This window comes from Cardiocondyla obscurior, linkage group LG19 (genome assembly GCF_019399895.1).
Source record: "Cardiocondyla obscurior isolate alpha-2009 linkage group LG19, Cobs3.1, whole genome shotgun sequence".
Classification (NCBI taxonomy): domain Eukaryota; kingdom Metazoa; phylum Arthropoda; class Insecta; order Hymenoptera; family Formicidae; genus Cardiocondyla; species Cardiocondyla obscurior.
Genome location: NC_091882.1, coordinates 666,898 through 683,854, shown reverse-complemented (window position 1 = coordinate 683,854; position 16,957 = coordinate 666,898). Strand labels below are relative to the sequence as shown.

The window sequence follows — 16,957 nt, the reverse complement described above, 5'->3', positions numbered from 1 at the left end:
AACGATCTTAACACGTGCAGCCGAACTAAACTTATATAGTTACGTACGACACGTGTGTCTGAACGATGCGTGTTTTTGGCAACAATTTTTCAAGTATTTATACATTTCTTTTAATTCAGTAATTGAAAAAGATGAACAAAAGAAAAGTGGACGACGAGACCGACGCTGACTCGGCAAGCGTCGAGATTAAGAGGGTTTTATCTCGCTTTAAGTCGGACACTGGCGAAGTTTTGCCTTGCGGGCTGTTGGAGCTGCCGGTTGATGTCACGGTAGATAAATTGCAAGCAGTTTGCAATGCTCTGCTGCAACAAGAGGAACCGTTGCCGCTGGCATTTTACGTAAATAATGTAGAAGTTACAGATGTACTAGGAAAATATATTAATAAGGATTTCAACTGCAGTGAGAGTATTGTAGAGATTGTATATCAACCACAAGCAATATTTAAAATCAGAGCTGTCACAAGGTGCACTGGATCCTTAGAAGGTAATTATTAAATGTACCATATAGTCCTCCACAGTCAATGAATACTTTATATAAATATTTGCTTTTATAGGTCACAAAGAAGCTGTTATATCTGTTGCATTTTCACCAAATGGCAAACATTTGGCCAGTGGTTCTGGAGATACAACAGTCAGATTATGGGATATCTATACACAAACTCCACATCATACATGTGAAGGGCACAGGCACTGGGTCTTGTGCATTTCCTGGTCACCCTGTGGCACTAAGCTGGCCTCTGCATGTAAAAATGGTCTTATTTGCTTATGGAATCCTGACACTGGCAACCAAATAGGTAAAAATCTATGAATATTCACTAAGTTTTCTTTATTATTGGACAGTAATATATTTTTTCTTTTATTTTATTTGTCACATAGGAAAATCTATGACTGGACATAGAATGTGGGTGACTTCTTTATGCTGGGAACCCTATCATAAAAATCCAGAATGCCAATATTTAGTAAGTTCATCTAAAGATTGTGACATACGAATTTGGGATACAAAAAGAGCACAAACTTGTCGGGTTTTGTCTGGCCATACAAAAAGTGTTACTTGTGTCAAATGGGGTGGAAGTGGCCTCATTTATTCTGCATCTCAAGACAGGACTATTAAAGTGTGGAGAGCAGAGGATGTATGTATTAAACAGTAAAAATGTTTAACATTTAATTACATTTCTAATTTTTGCAATTAAATCAATTACAGGGTGTACTGTGTAGAACCTTAGAAGGCCATGCTCATTGGGTGAACACTTTGGCATTGAATGTCGATTATGCACTTAGAACCGGTCCTTTTCAATTAGGGTCGACTGCAAATCAAACGGACAGTCCATTAGAATATGCAAAAAAACAATATGAATCTGTAGGTGAAGAAAAACTTGTGTCTGGATCCGACGATTTCACGTTATTTCTGTGGAAGCCAGAAAAGGAGAAAAAACCTATCGGTACATTATGTGATAATTATAATATAAATAAATCAATTTAATATTAAGACATATATCGGGAAAATATATTTTTCAGCAAGAATGACTGGCCACCAGCAACTTATCAACGACGTTAAATTCTCACCGGACGGTCGCATGATCGCATCTGCATCCTTCGATAAATCTATTAAATTGTGGGAATCTAATACCGGCAATTATATCGCTTCGCTAAGAGGTCATGTTCAAGCAGTTTATTCGATAGCATGGAGTGCTGACTCTCGTCTACTTGTCAGCGGCAGCTCGGATTCAACTTTAAAGGGTAAGTAAAAATAAAAAATTTATCCCTTTAAAAGAAGAGTTAAAATTAATATACTCTTTGTAGTTTGGAGCATAAAAACTAAAAAATTAAACCAAGATTTACCCGGTCATGCTGACGAAGTTTATGCAGTGGATTGGTCACCTGATGGTCTACGAGTAGCTTCGGGCGGAAAAGATAAGGTTTTGCGATTGTGGCAAAACTAAATAATAAAAATTATTCAAATAAATTTGTGAGGAAATAAAATTTTCTTTTATTTTTAATAATAAATTATTAAAAATAAATAAATTATCGTACTATAATCTAACAAAAAACAAAAAGTCATAATTAAGAAAAAGAAATTAAAATAAAAACGTCTAAGCAAATAAGTGCTAAGAAAACGATTTACCCACAGTTTTTAGGAACGACATATTTAAAACACTATATATTATAGTATGTAATTTTATATAATTAAAAAAAATTTTTAATAACTTTACATAATATAAATGTAATTAAAACGATTATTTTAAAAATAATTAAATATATTTATTTAATTTATATGTGGAAAATTATTAGAAATAAACAATTAACTTTTTAAAAATTAGAAATAAAATGTACATATTGCGTTTTCCATTATGTTAAATTCAACTTAATTGTTAAAAACTTCATCTTTATAAAAAAAAAAAATCAAAATCTATTTTTATATATATCTCCGAGTTTGGTCAAACGTATGTTTATTTAACATTGTATCCAAATTAATTTTTCCTGCCATCAGAGCATATCTCTTTAAAAAAGTGCTCTAAATTAATTATTTAATTCCAGACTTTCTAGACAGCTGTCACGCAAGCCTTTTCTAATTGATAACAACCCCGTGCGAGGTGCGAACATATTACGCACGCGATTGCGCAGTACGTGCACCGGACCAGGATACCACGAGTGAACGAGACGGGCCCAGAAGAAAACGGCCCACAGTCCACGTCCCAAGACTCCCAAAGGATCTTGGGCTTTGGACGTCTGAAATGTCCAGATGGGTGAAAATGACGTTTGATAAGTGAAAAATCTAACCTGTGTTTTGTACATTTACACTGCATCTCTGTATTCGCGTTGCGAATTTAAGTTCTAAGAAGGCTACCATGGTAAGTTACATCTGCGACAGGAAGACGACGTCCTGCTGTCTCCTTGTTTTATCGTAAATGTCGCCAGGATTTATGTACACGCGAAAATTTGCAGGATGACGATGCGGCTGCCCTGCAGAATCTGGAGCAGCTTATGACAGAATTCTTCTGCCCAGAGACGACGAATGAAAGGAAGCGTACGATCGAGCGCAGCTTCCAGGAATTTGCTGGGCAGATCGATTCCTGGAAACCTTGTCTGCATTTTCTGTCCTCCACAAGCAACCACTATGTCAGTATGTTTGCTCTGTCTACTCTAGAGGTAATTGTTTATCTTGTATCAAAAGATATATCTGTACTCCTTTTGGCGATATGATATTGCTCAGTTTGAATTTTTTGACTAGACTACTATTAGCAGGCGGTGGCCCATCCTTCCTTGGGAAGATAGAGCTCTCACAAGATCTACCTTGTACACACTGTCACTAGAAAGGGATGTTGCTTCTTTTGTAAGGAACAAAGTAGTGAAACTAGTAGTGGACATAGCAAGACATGACTGGCCACATTTCTATCCCGATTTTTACTCTAATATCTTACAGGTTTGCAAAAAGAAAAATTTTTTTTTATGTTAATTGTTTATAAATTGTTAATATTTGGCTATGTTATAATACATTGATTTTTGTGATACAGCTGTTAAGCCATAAACATACAAGACTGTTAGGACTTGTATATTTGAGAACAGCTTCTGAGGAATTGGCTACACCAAGGGAGGATTTACCAATGCACAGAAAAAGTGAATTATTCAGGCTATTAAGTGCTCAAGTGCCTCTAACTTTGGATGCACTGACAGGTATATGGATACACTTATCACAAATTATTTTTTACGAACACATTTTTAATAATCTTATAATTTATTCTGTTATTTTTAAAAGTTCTTTTGAAAGAAACTACAAAATTGCAAAGTCGTTCGGGAACCGTGACACCGCCTCCGTCACCTACCAGTGGACAAAATCTTGCACCCGCGCGTGCAGTGCTCGACGTCGAGGGATTAGCAATAGGCACAAGTGAAGTTTGTATAGCTACTCTTAAAGTTCTGGCACATTTATTTAGTTGGATAGACGTGTCAAACAGCATTTCTACTAATTTATTAGATGCCATTTTTTCATGTGCCAAATATCACGATGCAATGGTAAGATTTTATCGTAATAAAATTTGTAGTAACAGGGTGCGAAATAAATATTTAATTGTTAATGGTTCCACAGAATAGTAAGCAAGTTGAAATGGCCGTTCAAGGTTTGACGACAATTAATGAGCTTTTATACAGACCGCTCTGTTCGCCGGACGCAACTGACACGTTGCTACTGGAAATATTTCAGAATGGCGTTGGTTTATTTCAGTTGATGGAACGTTTAGATTCGGTAGAGGAGAGGTGTGTGCTAAATGCATTTACGAATTATAAATTATAATAAGTTCTTAATATAACAGAATGTGTTTTTTCAGTTATACGGAAAAATTGACAGAGTTTTTACAATTATTTGTAACAAATCACATGAAAAGAATGGAATCAAGCTCAAAGTTTCCAGTAAATACATTATTGGAAGTACTGTGCCATCATACATTCCAGCAAGCGTCTAGTGTAAACGGATATTTGCGTTGTTTAGACGTTTGGACCACTCTTTTGGAGAGTACTCAGTCGCGGTACTCCACCGTCGCGTTAGCTCTTGCTGAACGAATTTTACAAAAAATGAGTTTTAAATTAAACGCTCGGGTATTAAGAGATCTCGACACAGAAAGTTTAGATGAGAATGTAAGTTTAATTAATACATAAACTCTTGTTTAAACTTATTTATGTATAAAGTTTTACAATTTTTTTTAGGAAGAAACAGAGTGGCAACATTTTTTAAGATGCAATATAGAATGTTTAGCGAAGATTGCCGATATCTCACCTATTCCGATATTTACATTATTGGTAATTTCTAATTGACAAAATGTCTATTCAATATAATTATTATTACAAAAGTATTTAGAATATTAAATTTAATTTTTTTAGTATCGTTCGTGGAGAGAAGGATTAATCATTTTCGGAGAATTAGGCGCGGCAGTTGCTAATGGTCAAGTTATATTATTAAATGATGCAGAGGCGTCAAATGTGCATGCACATTTGAGAGATTTAGCATCGATTACGCAAGCTATAACCAGATTATATTCTCTTTTTATCGGTAAGAAATTAATTTTATTAGTTTTTGATTGTTTGAAAATTGTGTCTATCTATATTAACAGGAGATCAAACAAACATCGATCAAGGCTTGGCCGAAGAAGTTGTGTCGCAAACTCTGGAGGCGTGTATGTTTGCAAGAGACAATCAACTGTACAAAGCCGCAATCCAACCAGCAGCTATTGTAATAGATCTTATAGAAGTGTGAGTTTATAATTGTAAAATTCGTGATTAAGCATATAAAAGCAATCAATGATACGCCATAATACTTGTTATATATTGATTTGTGCTATTAGACATTCACAGCTTTTGGCTTCTCTTCAAGCATGGTGCCATTGGATAGCCAGAAGCCCAGAGAAAACTAAAGAAACTCTTTGCCAGCGTTGCATCGATTCGTGTATTTGGGCAACGACGTATTCAGCATCCTGCGATCATCCGCCTCCTCCAAATCTCGTCCACTCTGCTATTCATCTTTTTCAAAGTATCACCGCCGTTTTGAAACCCATCTTATGGGACCAGCCGACTTTTAGGAATCTACTTTCCATGGGCACATACCCATATTTGAAATCAGATACGATCAAAGTTTTACGTAGGGCATTGATAAACGGGATTATATTACCTCCCGGAGATACAGCAACAAGGCAAAGGTTGTTGGGTAAGCCATTATTTTATAAATTTTACAACTATTTTTTATTAATTTTATTATTTAATAAAACTTATTAATATTATAAATTTTAATAAAAATATTTTATCTAGGTACTATGATATTAGCTTTATCGGCACCTCTGGGTATGCAAGGACACCCAGTGCCTTCAGAATCGACAATTTCAATTACGATAATACCACTAACTCAACTATTAGAAGATTGCGCGTCATCGTCTACAACCATAAAAAAAATATTGCATTCGTGTCTAGAATCAATCATAAACAGGACGTTAGAATCACTGACTTATGTGATAAGATGTCAGAGTATATGCGAATTATTACTTAGCTTTCTACATTCGGCATTTTCAGTATTGCAACAACAATTAGGCCCTGAATTTATGCAAAATGCAGTTCAAGGCATGTTGCAAGTTTACACCAGGTTTGTATAAAGTATAATACGATAGAGAAATTATTTTATTCTCATAAGTTTAAACATTCATAAAGAATTAATTTAAATTAAAATTTTCGTAAAATAAATAGAATTTTGTGTACTTTTAAAATATTATTTATAATTATTGTCTCATTTATAGGGAAAATATTTCTCCTGGTCCTGCGTTGGATCAGTTATTGGAAATTTTAATACTCGTTGTGTCAGCACCCAGCAATGCATTTAAAGCATTTGTTCCTTCTGTAACGAATTTATGTTTGGGTCAAGTATGGCCTGCTGTTGGAAATAATTTAAGCGCTCATCCGGACACTACATTAGTTTTATTAAAACTATTCCACAGGTAATATATTGATAATGTATATTATATTTATATGTAAATCCGGTTTATATTAATATAATATAATTTTCATATTACTTTTTTTAAACTTTAGTATTCTTATGCATCGGTGGCAGTATTTCTATAATACGTCGGTATTGCGAACTCTTGGACATCCTGAAGAAGACGAACTTGTCGAGCACAAAGAAGAATTAGTAGCAATTTTAGAAGCTTTTGGTCAAGCTCTACTTCAGTCAGACGTTAATATATTCCGACAAAGTTTACAAAGTCTCGAACAATTAAATATCAGATGGCGGCTTTACCAACGAGCCGTATTCAAAGTTCATCTTCTCGAAAGATTTCTAATGGCATTGTTCACAGTTTTATTTCAACAGTGAGTATTATTTTTATTTAAAATGTGTATAATAATAACGTTCATTTATATTCGTCTCATTTTGATCTATACAGATCCCACAACTTGTTAGCAGATGAGATAGCTGTGGCTATTCATAGTTTAGCTTCTGTTAATATAGGATGGTTTTTTGGCCACTTTTTACCAACATTTTTAGCAACTTGTGAAGGCATAGATGATATGCAAAGAGCAACTTTACTAGAAAATTTTGATAAGTCCACAGTACGTTATATTCTTAATAATTCGATAATATAATATTTTTTTATAAATGAAATACATAATAGAATCACGTAAATAATTAAAATACGATATTTTTAGGATCAACCAACTTTGACCAGATCAGTACTCCAGCTCATATCAGATTTAAGGTGCTATCAGTTGTGTAGACCGGGTTGAAACACAAATTATAATTTGAGACGGTATTTACGATTACGATTTACGAAATTATTTAATAAGACTTATACAGTGGCATTTAAATAAAATTAACATTTCCATCGAATCTTTTGTATGAACGCCTCTAAATATAAATACAAGAGACCTTAATCTTAATGAAAAGACAGATTTTTTGTAAAACATTTACCATTCTGTGTGTACCACTGCCGTACTTTTTGCAATGTTGTAAATGTTATTATCATGAATAAAACGTGTCTTTTTTTTATATCCTATTTTATCCATGTGAATAAGTATCGACGTCGTTGACTCGCGAACGATCAGTTTCTGTACTCCTGTGTTATCATTCTTTTCATTCGTTTATTAAGACTTTCGTTCGATATTAAGATTATATATATTTAAAATGTTGATTACATCTTTAGATCAGTCATTACGCTATTTAGAAAAGATCTGTGTATTTTATACCACATTTTAAACAAAGAAAATACATTTTTGTGGTGCATACGTACACGTAAAATGTTATTTTCTGCTTTTTTTTTTTTTTTTTTATTTAATTTCTTACAGATCTATTGCTACAGAACCTTTTTTTCCTATCTATCAAAAATTGGTGTAATGCCAAAATTAGCTAAATCTTGATTTTTTTTTCTTGCAGCTTAAAACCGACTCTAATTGATTCTCTCGTTTGGGGTGATAGAAAAATCAAACGCGCCGACTAATTATAGTGCTCTATCGCCTGATCGCGAGCTCGCAGCGGACTGCGTACCAGTGGTCGCAGATTTTAGACGGGCAACATATGCACACTAGGCACAATGCCGTGTCCGTGTGTGCCCGTAGCGCCTGCTAATGCCTCGGACGCAGAGAGCCCAACTCGGAATCGCGGCTTCCTCGCGACAGATACAGAGGCTCGTCCGTGTGAAGCCAGCGTTTCGGCTGCCGTCGGATAGAAGAACAGGCCAGACCTATACACTGTCTGTCCTGTTCTTTCGTGGCGTCGCCGGCACATATCTCAGATCCGCTTCTCGGTAACATCGCGGAGTCTTAAATAATTTTAAATAATCCGAAATCACCGAATTGTGTACGATCCGACAATTTAAAAGTATAATGTAATATAAGTTTTTAATGTACAATGCAACAAAAATTTTCCGTCCCACTTAAACAGACTGCGGACTGTCGGTTGTATATACTTTTCATATTTTCTGCAAGTACAACCGGTGTGGTTAAAAATTTTTGATGCATCCTACACATCATTTCTCCTAAAGCAATATAATATTATTGCAAATAAATATATGTAATATATGTATACAGGCGCGCGCCTGTATTTTAATTCAAGGAAATAAGACAGCTGTCTTATTTAATTCATTAAATAATATAATTGTAAAAAAAAGCATCATTTCTCTGAAAGTAATATATATTAAAATTTATGCATATAAAAATATATAAGTATACATAAAACATATGTAATATAACAATTAAAATAAAAAGAAATAAAGACAATTAAATAAAGAATTTGTAAAAAAAGCATCATTTCTCTGAAAGTAATATATATTAAAGCATATGCATATAAAAATATATAAGTATACATAAAACATAGGAAATATAACAATTAAAATAAAAAGAAATAAAGACAATTAAATAAGAAATTTGTAAAAAAAAAAAAAAAAAAAAAAAAGCATGCGACTCACGAATCTGCATGAGCTTCAGCGGAGTTGTTGCCGGTGACTGTAACATAAATAGGAAAATATTAATTCAGACATGTTAGTTTCTTTTTAATAAAGATTTTGATTTAAAAATTAATGCTTACCTTAAAGTTGCTCCGCCGATGCAGGATACCCCCCGGGCCTGCTCCTCCTCTCAGATGGGAGGTCGTCGTCGTCGTCGTCGAGTCATCTTTTCGCGCACTGGAAACTCTCGCGAAATACTGTCATTAACCCCTAACGCTATCACTCATAATTTAAATTATTACTCGTTAGTTTACATTATCACTCACAGTTTAAATTATTATTAAAACACGGCACCCCGTATTATAAACAAAAACGCGAAACTGTACACTCACACTCACTCACATAATATTCACCGCGCACTTCATAACACTATGACTCATATTCACCGCGCACTTTATTACATTATCACTCACAGTTTAAATTATTATTAAAACACGGCACCCCGTATTATAAACAAAAACGCGAAACTGTACACTCACACTCACACTCACTCACATAATATTCACCGCGCACTTCATAACACTATGACTCATATTCACCGCGCACTTTATTACATTATCACTCATACCTAGTTTAAATTATTATAAAACAAGAAAAAATTGTTCGAATAGGACTTTAAAACTACTAAAATACGCGTCGCACAATCCGACGTAACGCGAATCTCTCAAGCAGCAGATGCCAATTTCCCGAATTGCGTGCAGTAGCGCACGCACTATCAGTCACGTCTAACGAAACAGAAAACGACACTCCGCGAGGGACCGACGAATACTCCGGGCTGTACGACGATCCCTTAAAAAATAAATTAAAAACGCGAATTACTATATCCCGAAAGCGCGAAACAATATTCCGATAACGAGAAAAGCGACCTTGTTTTGTAATAACTTAAACACGGCATCCCGTATTATATACATAAACGCGACACTGTACACTCACACTCACACTCACTCACATAATATTCACCGCGCACTTCATAACACTATAACTTATATTCACCGCGCACTTCATAACACTATGACTCATATTCACCGCGCACTTTATTACATTGTCACTTAGAGCGTAACTTATCATAAAACAAGGAAAAATTGTTCAAATAGAAATTAAAAAATACTAAAATACGCATCGCACAATCCGACGTAACGCGAATCTCTCAAGCAGAAGATACCGTTTCCCGAATTGCATGTAATAGTAGTGACCTTTAATAACGGCATGACTCATTGCGGCAACGGCGATTAACGCGCGTAAGCTAGGGTAAAGTGCGTCAGGCCTTACCGCGGATCGCGTACGTGAGTCCTGAAGTACCGAAAGAAACGAGAAAACGAGGGTTGAAGGAAGGCATCTTCATGCTCTGTTCTGTTCGCGACCGTGCATGTGAGAGAGCACGAGTGATCGCTAAGAAATCATTAGAGGCGCCTATAATGATTTCTTAGCGATCACTCATGCGTTCTCTCTCACACGCACGGTCGCGAACAGAACAGAACATGAAGATGCCTTCCAACTTTTCCTCGTTCTCTCGCTTCTCTCGATACTCCAAGGTTCACGTACACGATCCGCGGTAAGGCCTAACGCACTCCACCCTAACTCACGCGCGTAAGCCGCTGTCACCACAGTGTGTCAGGTCATCATTGCCGGTCACTATACACTATTAGCACGTCTTACCAGACAGAAAATCGACACTCCGCAAGAGATAACGCGTACTCCGGCTGTACGACGATCAATTAAAAAATAAATTAAAACGCGAATTACTATATCCCGAAAGCGCGAAACAATATTCCGATCACGAAAAAGCATCCTTGTTTTATAATAAAATAACGTTCTCCGCGCACTAGATCACTCGCGGGATATTCACGACACTTCCGTTAAATCTTTAAACACGACCCTGAGACGTAAGCGCGGTCTAACTGTCACTTTAATCCTTCGGTCGGTGTAACGAACGACACAAAACTTGCACGAAGCACCGGTATAAAACGCGCCGCGATATAAAATATTCCTACCGCGGTAGACACTCGCGGGATAGTCCACGACACTTCCTATTAACCTTGGATCCCGACACAAGAATCTAACTGTCACTTCAAGCAAGGTCCGCGTCACCTTGTTGCGCGGTCAAAAGTCGTCGGTAGAATGACCGCGAAAACTTCCCCCAACCCCTTCAATGTTTTCCCTACTATCGCGCGGGATATTCTTTACCCCCCTTGTGTTACCCCCACCGGGGGGTATTCACTATCCCGCTTTTTATCTTTACCGTTATTCAAAACACGCAACCACCTTTTTCGTTAAATTTTTGAATTTGACTTGAGAAATCAATAGCTCAATAATCATCGAATAAAACAAAATATTAATTATAATTTCTATCCCGCGGATATTCACTATCCCGCGTTTTATTTCTACCGCGCTTCAGAACGCGTTACCGCCTTTCTCGTTAAATTTTTAATCTTGATTCAAGAAATAAGATAGCTCAATAAGACATCTAACAGAACAGAATATTAATTGTAATTTTTCTGTTTCAGATAATACTCCGGCATTGAAGGAAGGACCGACCCGACATTCCGCAGACATCCTGAGAGGAGAAGGAGGAGGCCCAGGATTACAAAATCTTTTTATTTTACTGTTAAGTTTATATTTCTGCTCTCATCTTATAACTCGGTGATGTTAGTGTGAAGCGAATCTGTGATAACTGCCGGCGACGCCGCGAAAGAGTAGGACAGACAGTGTATAGTTCTGGCCTTTTTTTCTATCCGACGGCAGCCGAAACGCTGGCTTCACACGGACGAGTCTCTATATCTGTACGCGTGGAAGCCGCGATTCCGAGTTCGACTCTCTGCGTCCGAGGCAGGCGCTACGGGCACACACGGACACGGCATTGTGTTTAATGTGCGTATGTTGCCCGTCTAAAATCTGCGACCACTGCTGCGTACTCGTGTTACTGCGTATGAGAGAAACGAAAATGTCGCGGCACCAGGCGTAATCTTAACCTTTGCTTCACGTCGTAGCTCGTAAGATGTGTCGAATTCGAGGATTTGACGGTCGGGAGTGTCGTAGACCATCTCGCGAGTGTCCAAAGCGTGGAAAGATGGTTCGTCACGTTCCATCTGAAAGAGGAGCAGGCTCAGGATGGGCATCATGCATCGGTGGAGCAACTTATAGGTAAATATAAATTTTTTTTTAGTAAAATTTTTAGAAAAAACCTTTTTTTTTATTAAATTTATTAACTGATATATCGTTATGTCTACATTAATATTTTTTATTTTATGTTACAGTCACCGGAAGAACTCTACAACTTCGTTGAACCTCATGCAGATTAGTAAGTCCCATGATTTTTTTTCGTAATTTGTAATCAGGTTTCTTGAACAGATAACATGTCGACTATCATTACTCAATTATAATAACGCACACGAATTGGGACCTTCAGAAAAATAGCGCACGCAAAGCGTGTGTTCCGGTATCTATAAATGTGCATATTTTAAAAAGTAAAAAAATTTTCTGTTTATTTATTTATTACGCCAAATTGTACAAAAGTAATTTATTCTACAACAAAATGATAAAGATAGCAAAAAAAAAACAGCTAGAAAACGATACGTTTATGTTTTATCACAATGATTTAAGGTGCTAATAGCACATTTCTTATTTGTCGTTATTGTCAGATACGGAGCAAAGATAATTTCGTTTTCTTATCGGCTTTCTCTCTTCCCTCTCTTTCTCTCAATAAACAGCGCCAGTCTGATAACCCGATCTGTTTTATTAACTTCCCACTCAGCAGCTGGATCAGTCAATAACAAGTGGCTGACAATGTCACGCTTATTGTTACGAAAAAGTGGTTGCTACATTTCTCAATCCAAAATGACGAGACATTTAGTGACCGATCCAAAGTACGGATTTTTAAAGCAATTGGGCATCAATGTCGAAAATCCTGGTCTCTATGACGGAAGGTGGGGAGGATCTGGCAAGGTATGCAACGTTAAATCTCATCTTATCGAAATAGATAATAAATTTGTACATTATGGAAAATTTGTAGTATAACAGAGCATTAAACGTATACTGTAAAATAATTAAATAAGTACAATTAATCGTGTTAATATTAAATACAGTTGGTAGAATCGATATCGCCGGCAACCGGCAAAGTGATAGCGAAAGTACGCGAGTCCACACCGCAAGAAGCTAGCAATGCTGTAACAGAAGCGCGCAAAGCTTGGCCGCAATGGGCAGCTATTCCAATGCCAGTCAGAGGCGATATCGTACGGCAAATTGGAGATGAACTTAGGAGAAATTTGGAACCGTTGGGACGCTTAGTATCTTTAGAAATGGGTAACTTATCGTATAAATAATACTTTGATTTGTTACAACAGCTTATAATTCCAGCATGATCATGGTATATATTTATTCATAATTAATACAGAGGGTATTATTCATAGGAAAGATATTACCAGAAGGCATAGGCGAGGTCCAGGAATTCATTGATATATGTGATTATGCGGTCGGCTTATCGCGGACATTACCCGGTAGTTTATTTCCATCGGAAAGAAAAAATCACGCGCTTCTAGAAAAATGGAATCCCTTGGGCGTAGTCGGAGTCATCTCCGCCTTCAATTTTCCCATTGCGGTAAATATAATTTTTAGAAAATCTTACGATTATTCAACTCAACACAATTTACTGAATCATTTCAGGTATATGGCTGGAACAGCGCTATCGCTATGGTTTGTGGTAACACAATCGTCTGGAAAGAAGCGTCGAGCACATCTTTAGTAGCCATCGCAACCACAAAGATAATTGCGAGTGTCTTGGAACGCAATGGTATCCCGGGTTCCGTCGCATCCTTAATCACGGGTGGACCGGAAGTCGGAGAGACTCTCGTGAACGACAAACGGTCAGTTCTGATTTAGATTTACTATATTATTGTATCTAACAGGATATTAAAGAGATTGGTAACAATTGTCATTAGGGTACCTCTCGTTTCGTTTACCGGAAGCACAAACGTGGGAAGACAAGTGGCTCTTAAAGTTCAGCAAAGATTTGGAAGATCTCTATTGGAACTTGGTGGTAACAACGCATTAATCAGTGCGTAGAATTTTAAAATAATAATTTTCTAATACTGCTTAATGTCATAAATAATTTGTAACTATTTCTTGTTTGTTAACAGTTGCACAGGATGCCGATTTAGAAATGGCAGTGAGAGCAGCGGTCTTCTCATGCGTTGGAACAGCCGGACAAAGATGTACCACTACCCGAAGATTAATACTGCACAAAAAAATAAAAAATGAATTTTTAGGTAAGTATAAATATAGAAATGGGCTAACTAAAAGTTTTAAAACATTGCATTTGCCGGAAATATTTGCGATAAAGGCGAAAAAAAATTATAATTAGAATAATTGAAAAATTAATTGTTATATATAAATTTATAGGAAAACTAAAAACGGCATATAAAAGCATATTGGAAAGAGTCGGAGACCCATTAGATGACGGTGTGCTTTATGGACCGTTGCACAATCAAGCAGCAGTTGACGCATATAAAGTACGCGTAAAAATAAAAAATTATTTTTAAATAAAATATTCATTGAAACTTTTTCATTTTTATATATATATTTGTACTTACCTACAAAAAGAAAAGACAGCTTTTTTTAATTATTTTTATATGTTTTATTGCAGGCAACAATTCAGAAAGCTGTAAAGACCGGTGGGACGATAGAATTCGGTGGAAAACAAATAGAGCGAGCTGGTTTTTATGTCGAGCCGACGATTATTTCGGGTTTGCCGGTTAGTGCAGAGGTGGTGCAACAAGAAACTTTTGCTCCGATTGTGTACATCTTAGAGGCGAACTCTCTGGAAGAAGCTATTGACCTTAATAATAGTGTAGAACAAGGATTGAGCAGTAGTCTTTTTACTAAAAGTATTGGAAATGTATTTCAGGTATAAAAATATGTTGTTGAAAATGCGTTATAATATTAAGTGTAAAAAAAATCACTCAAGATAACTTATCGAATATCATTTCTCACACAGTGGATCGGCCCTCACGGATCAGATTGCGGAATAGTTAACGTCAACATCGGTACCAGCGGCGCCGAGATAGGCGGCGCGTTTGGCGGTGAAAAAGCTACAGGTGGAGGTCGCGAAAGTGGCAGTGACGCATGGAAACATTACATGAGACGTGCCACCATCACGATCAATTACGGGAACGAGCTACCTTTAGCTCAGGGCATCAAATTTGAATAAACTCAATTTTTCTTTTTTTTTTTTTTTTAAGAGTCAGTGCTTTAATTCAAATCGTATAAAATCCACTTGAATGTCGACGGACGCTTTCTTATGAAATTTATAAGCTCTTGGCAAGTCATATCTGAGTTCAGCTATCACTGTTCCTCTTGCGCCGAGCTGCATTGCCTTCGATAGAACGTAATCCCGTGTACTGCTCTTATGCAGAGAGTAAACTGCGTTAGTGGAAAGTTTGATTGCCGTTTCCAGGAACTTTATGTCGATGCCGGCATTGTTTTTGGTACCGAATGGTGGATTCATTATAACAGTATCAAAGTACTTTTCGAATTTTCCTGTAATATAAAACGCATTTAATATTAACAAAACGATGATATTTTTATATATGTATAAATACCTGGTAAATATTGCAATACATCACATTGTATTATTTCGACAAAGAGTTCTAAGTCACTACAGTTTTTGTACTGTATATCGATTGCATCAGAATCTATTTCAAATCCAATTACATATTCAGCACCAAGCATTTTGGCACCTAATGACAATGTCCCACATCCGGAGCCTAAATCTGCTACATTTTTACCTTCTATGTCATTAAACTGTGACTGTGCAGTATATAATAAATGAGAGGCAATATGTGCACTGGTGGCATACTGTTCAAGTGAAATTTTTGGGTTTTCAAATACATCTAACTGCTGCAGATACTCCTCCAATTGACGAAGTCTGAGCCCAGCCATTATCAACTTAAAAACTATCAACTGTGATTTCCACAAGAGTCTTATCTCTATAGATATTGATATATGAAACAATGATTTAATTCCTTGATAAATGAGAATCTTATTAATGTTATTAGTGTATAGTTCTAAATAACATTTAATTGTTTGTATACATTTATACCTTTATAAAAGGCAGATTCATTTATTGTCAAATCTAGGGAGAACTGGTAATATTAGATTTCCAAAGGAAGAATCCTGTGTAACAAAATATCCAAAAGAAGCTGCATGAGCATTATGCAATGCTGCTCTTTGTGATGCACTCATTGTTACACCATCATTAGATTGAGTTGCCTATAACAAACAATAAATTATGTTATAATTCTATTTAATAAAAGTAAAAATTTCACTATTGTTTTATAAAATAAACCTACTATATTTGATACAGAACCAGTTGATGCAACTCCTAATGAAGTATTTAAGGCTGGTGTAACTCCCTGCTTCAGAAGCATCTGCTTTTTCAGCTGTAGCTCCTCCAAAATCTTTCTATTCTGCAATTCTATAAGCAAAATGGGAAATTAAAAATGTGTGGAAAAATAATGAAAAACTATAAAATGTGGAACAAGAAAATAATGCATTATTCTCTTAGAATTACCTCTTGAATTTGACTGTGAAAAAGCCATCAAATTTACATAAATAATTCAATAATATGTAAATCAACCAGGTACGTACAAGTTGTTGTATTATTATATATTGAACTTAACCTTCTCGAGTGGTTAATGGAACGAAAATCTTAAGAAATACACTTCCTAAGGTAAAATAACAATTTAAAAAAATACATTGCCGTATTTTAACAATACTAAACAACGTAGTTTAACTTTTGCATCGTCACTTTTACACTAATTCATTTAAATAAAATCTTAATATTTTGTTATAACCTTCTGGCCTTCTAAACACAACCGGCGGAACTAAGTCATGTAATTTCTTCGATTGATAGCTACAAGTTTTGAAATTTTAGTGCTAGAGGGTGCTCGTATCCGCTTGAAGAGCCTAAGATTTAATAAAGTGCCGTCTAGGGCT

At 36.0% G+C, this 16,957-nt stretch overlaps 5 protein-coding genes across 7 annotated transcripts; 3 read left to right on the top strand and 2 right to left on the bottom strand.

The window, feature by feature from the left end:
- Window positions 1-11: 11 nt before the first annotated feature.
- Window positions 12-2,269, top strand: Nle (notchless protein homolog 1). The gene is made up of 6 exons (XM_070669674.1): window positions 12-483; window positions 554-793; window positions 876-1,129; window positions 1,201-1,438; window positions 1,515-1,736; window positions 1,800-2,269. The coding sequence occupies exons 1-6, from the start codon at window positions 132-134 to the stop codon at window positions 1,937-1,939; spliced, it is 1,446 nt and encodes a 481-aa protein (XP_070525775.1). The 5' UTR covers window positions 12-131; the 3' UTR covers window positions 1,940-2,269.
- A 278-nt stretch (window positions 2,270-2,547) lies between these two features.
- Ebo (ellipsoid body open) lies at window positions 2,548-7,515 on the top strand. Its single transcript, XM_070669666.1, has 16 exons — window positions 2,548-2,848; window positions 2,943-3,146; window positions 3,229-3,420; window positions 3,512-3,671; window positions 3,754-4,010; window positions 4,084-4,250; window positions 4,322-4,628; window positions 4,698-4,790; window positions 4,872-5,040; window positions 5,102-5,240; window positions 5,333-5,691; window positions 5,793-6,120; window positions 6,272-6,469; window positions 6,561-6,839; window positions 6,914-7,079; window positions 7,176-7,515. Exons 1-16 carry the CDS (start codon window positions 2,846-2,848, stop codon window positions 7,251-7,253), a joined length of 3,099 nt encoding a protein of 1,032 aa, XP_070525767.1. The 5' UTR covers window positions 2,548-2,845; the 3' UTR covers window positions 7,254-7,515.
- Window positions 7,516-11,534: 4,019 nt separating this feature from the next.
- Aldh7a1 (aldehyde dehydrogenase 7 family member A1) lies at window positions 11,535-15,604 on the top strand. 3 transcript variants are annotated; one of them, XM_070669811.1, is made up of 11 exons: window positions 11,535-12,109; window positions 12,223-12,266; window positions 12,723-12,910; window positions 13,051-13,267; window positions 13,375-13,562; window positions 13,628-13,827; window positions 13,903-14,018; window positions 14,101-14,229; window positions 14,363-14,472; window positions 14,607-14,867; window positions 14,958-15,604. In XM_070669811.1, exons 1-11 carry the CDS (start codon window positions 11,964-11,966, stop codon window positions 15,168-15,170), a joined length of 1,812 nt encoding a protein of 603 aa, XP_070525912.1. In that variant the 5' UTR covers window positions 11,535-11,963; the 3' UTR covers window positions 15,171-15,604. The 3 variants fall into 3 exon arrangements, with proteins under 3 accessions (XP_070525912.1, XP_070525911.1, XP_070525913.1); XM_070669810.1 differs by having other exon boundaries at window positions 12,720-12,910; XM_070669812.1 differs by having other exon boundaries at window positions 11,543-12,109; window positions 12,676-12,910.
- LOC139110207 (rRNA N(6)-adenosine-methyltransferase Mettl5-like) lies at window positions 15,177-15,905 on the bottom strand. The gene is made up of 2 exons (XM_070669840.1): window positions 15,562-15,905; window positions 15,177-15,499 (listed from the first exon to the last, which is right to left on the bottom strand). Exons 1-2 carry the CDS (start codon window positions 15,899-15,901, stop codon window positions 15,204-15,206), a joined length of 636 nt encoding a protein of 211 aa, XP_070525941.1. The 5' UTR covers window positions 15,902-15,905; the 3' UTR covers window positions 15,177-15,203.
- A 169-nt stretch (window positions 15,906-16,074) lies between these two features.
- On the bottom strand, window positions 16,075-16,858 carry LOC139110212 (SOSS complex subunit C homolog). The gene is made up of 3 exons (XM_070669847.1): window positions 16,533-16,858; window positions 16,312-16,436; window positions 16,075-16,231 (listed from the first exon to the last, which is right to left on the bottom strand). The coding sequence occupies exons 1-3, from the start codon at window positions 16,558-16,560 to the stop codon at window positions 16,079-16,081; spliced, it is 306 nt and encodes a 101-aa protein (XP_070525948.1). The 5' UTR covers window positions 16,561-16,858; the 3' UTR covers window positions 16,075-16,078.
- Window positions 16,859-16,957: the final 99 nt, after the last annotated feature.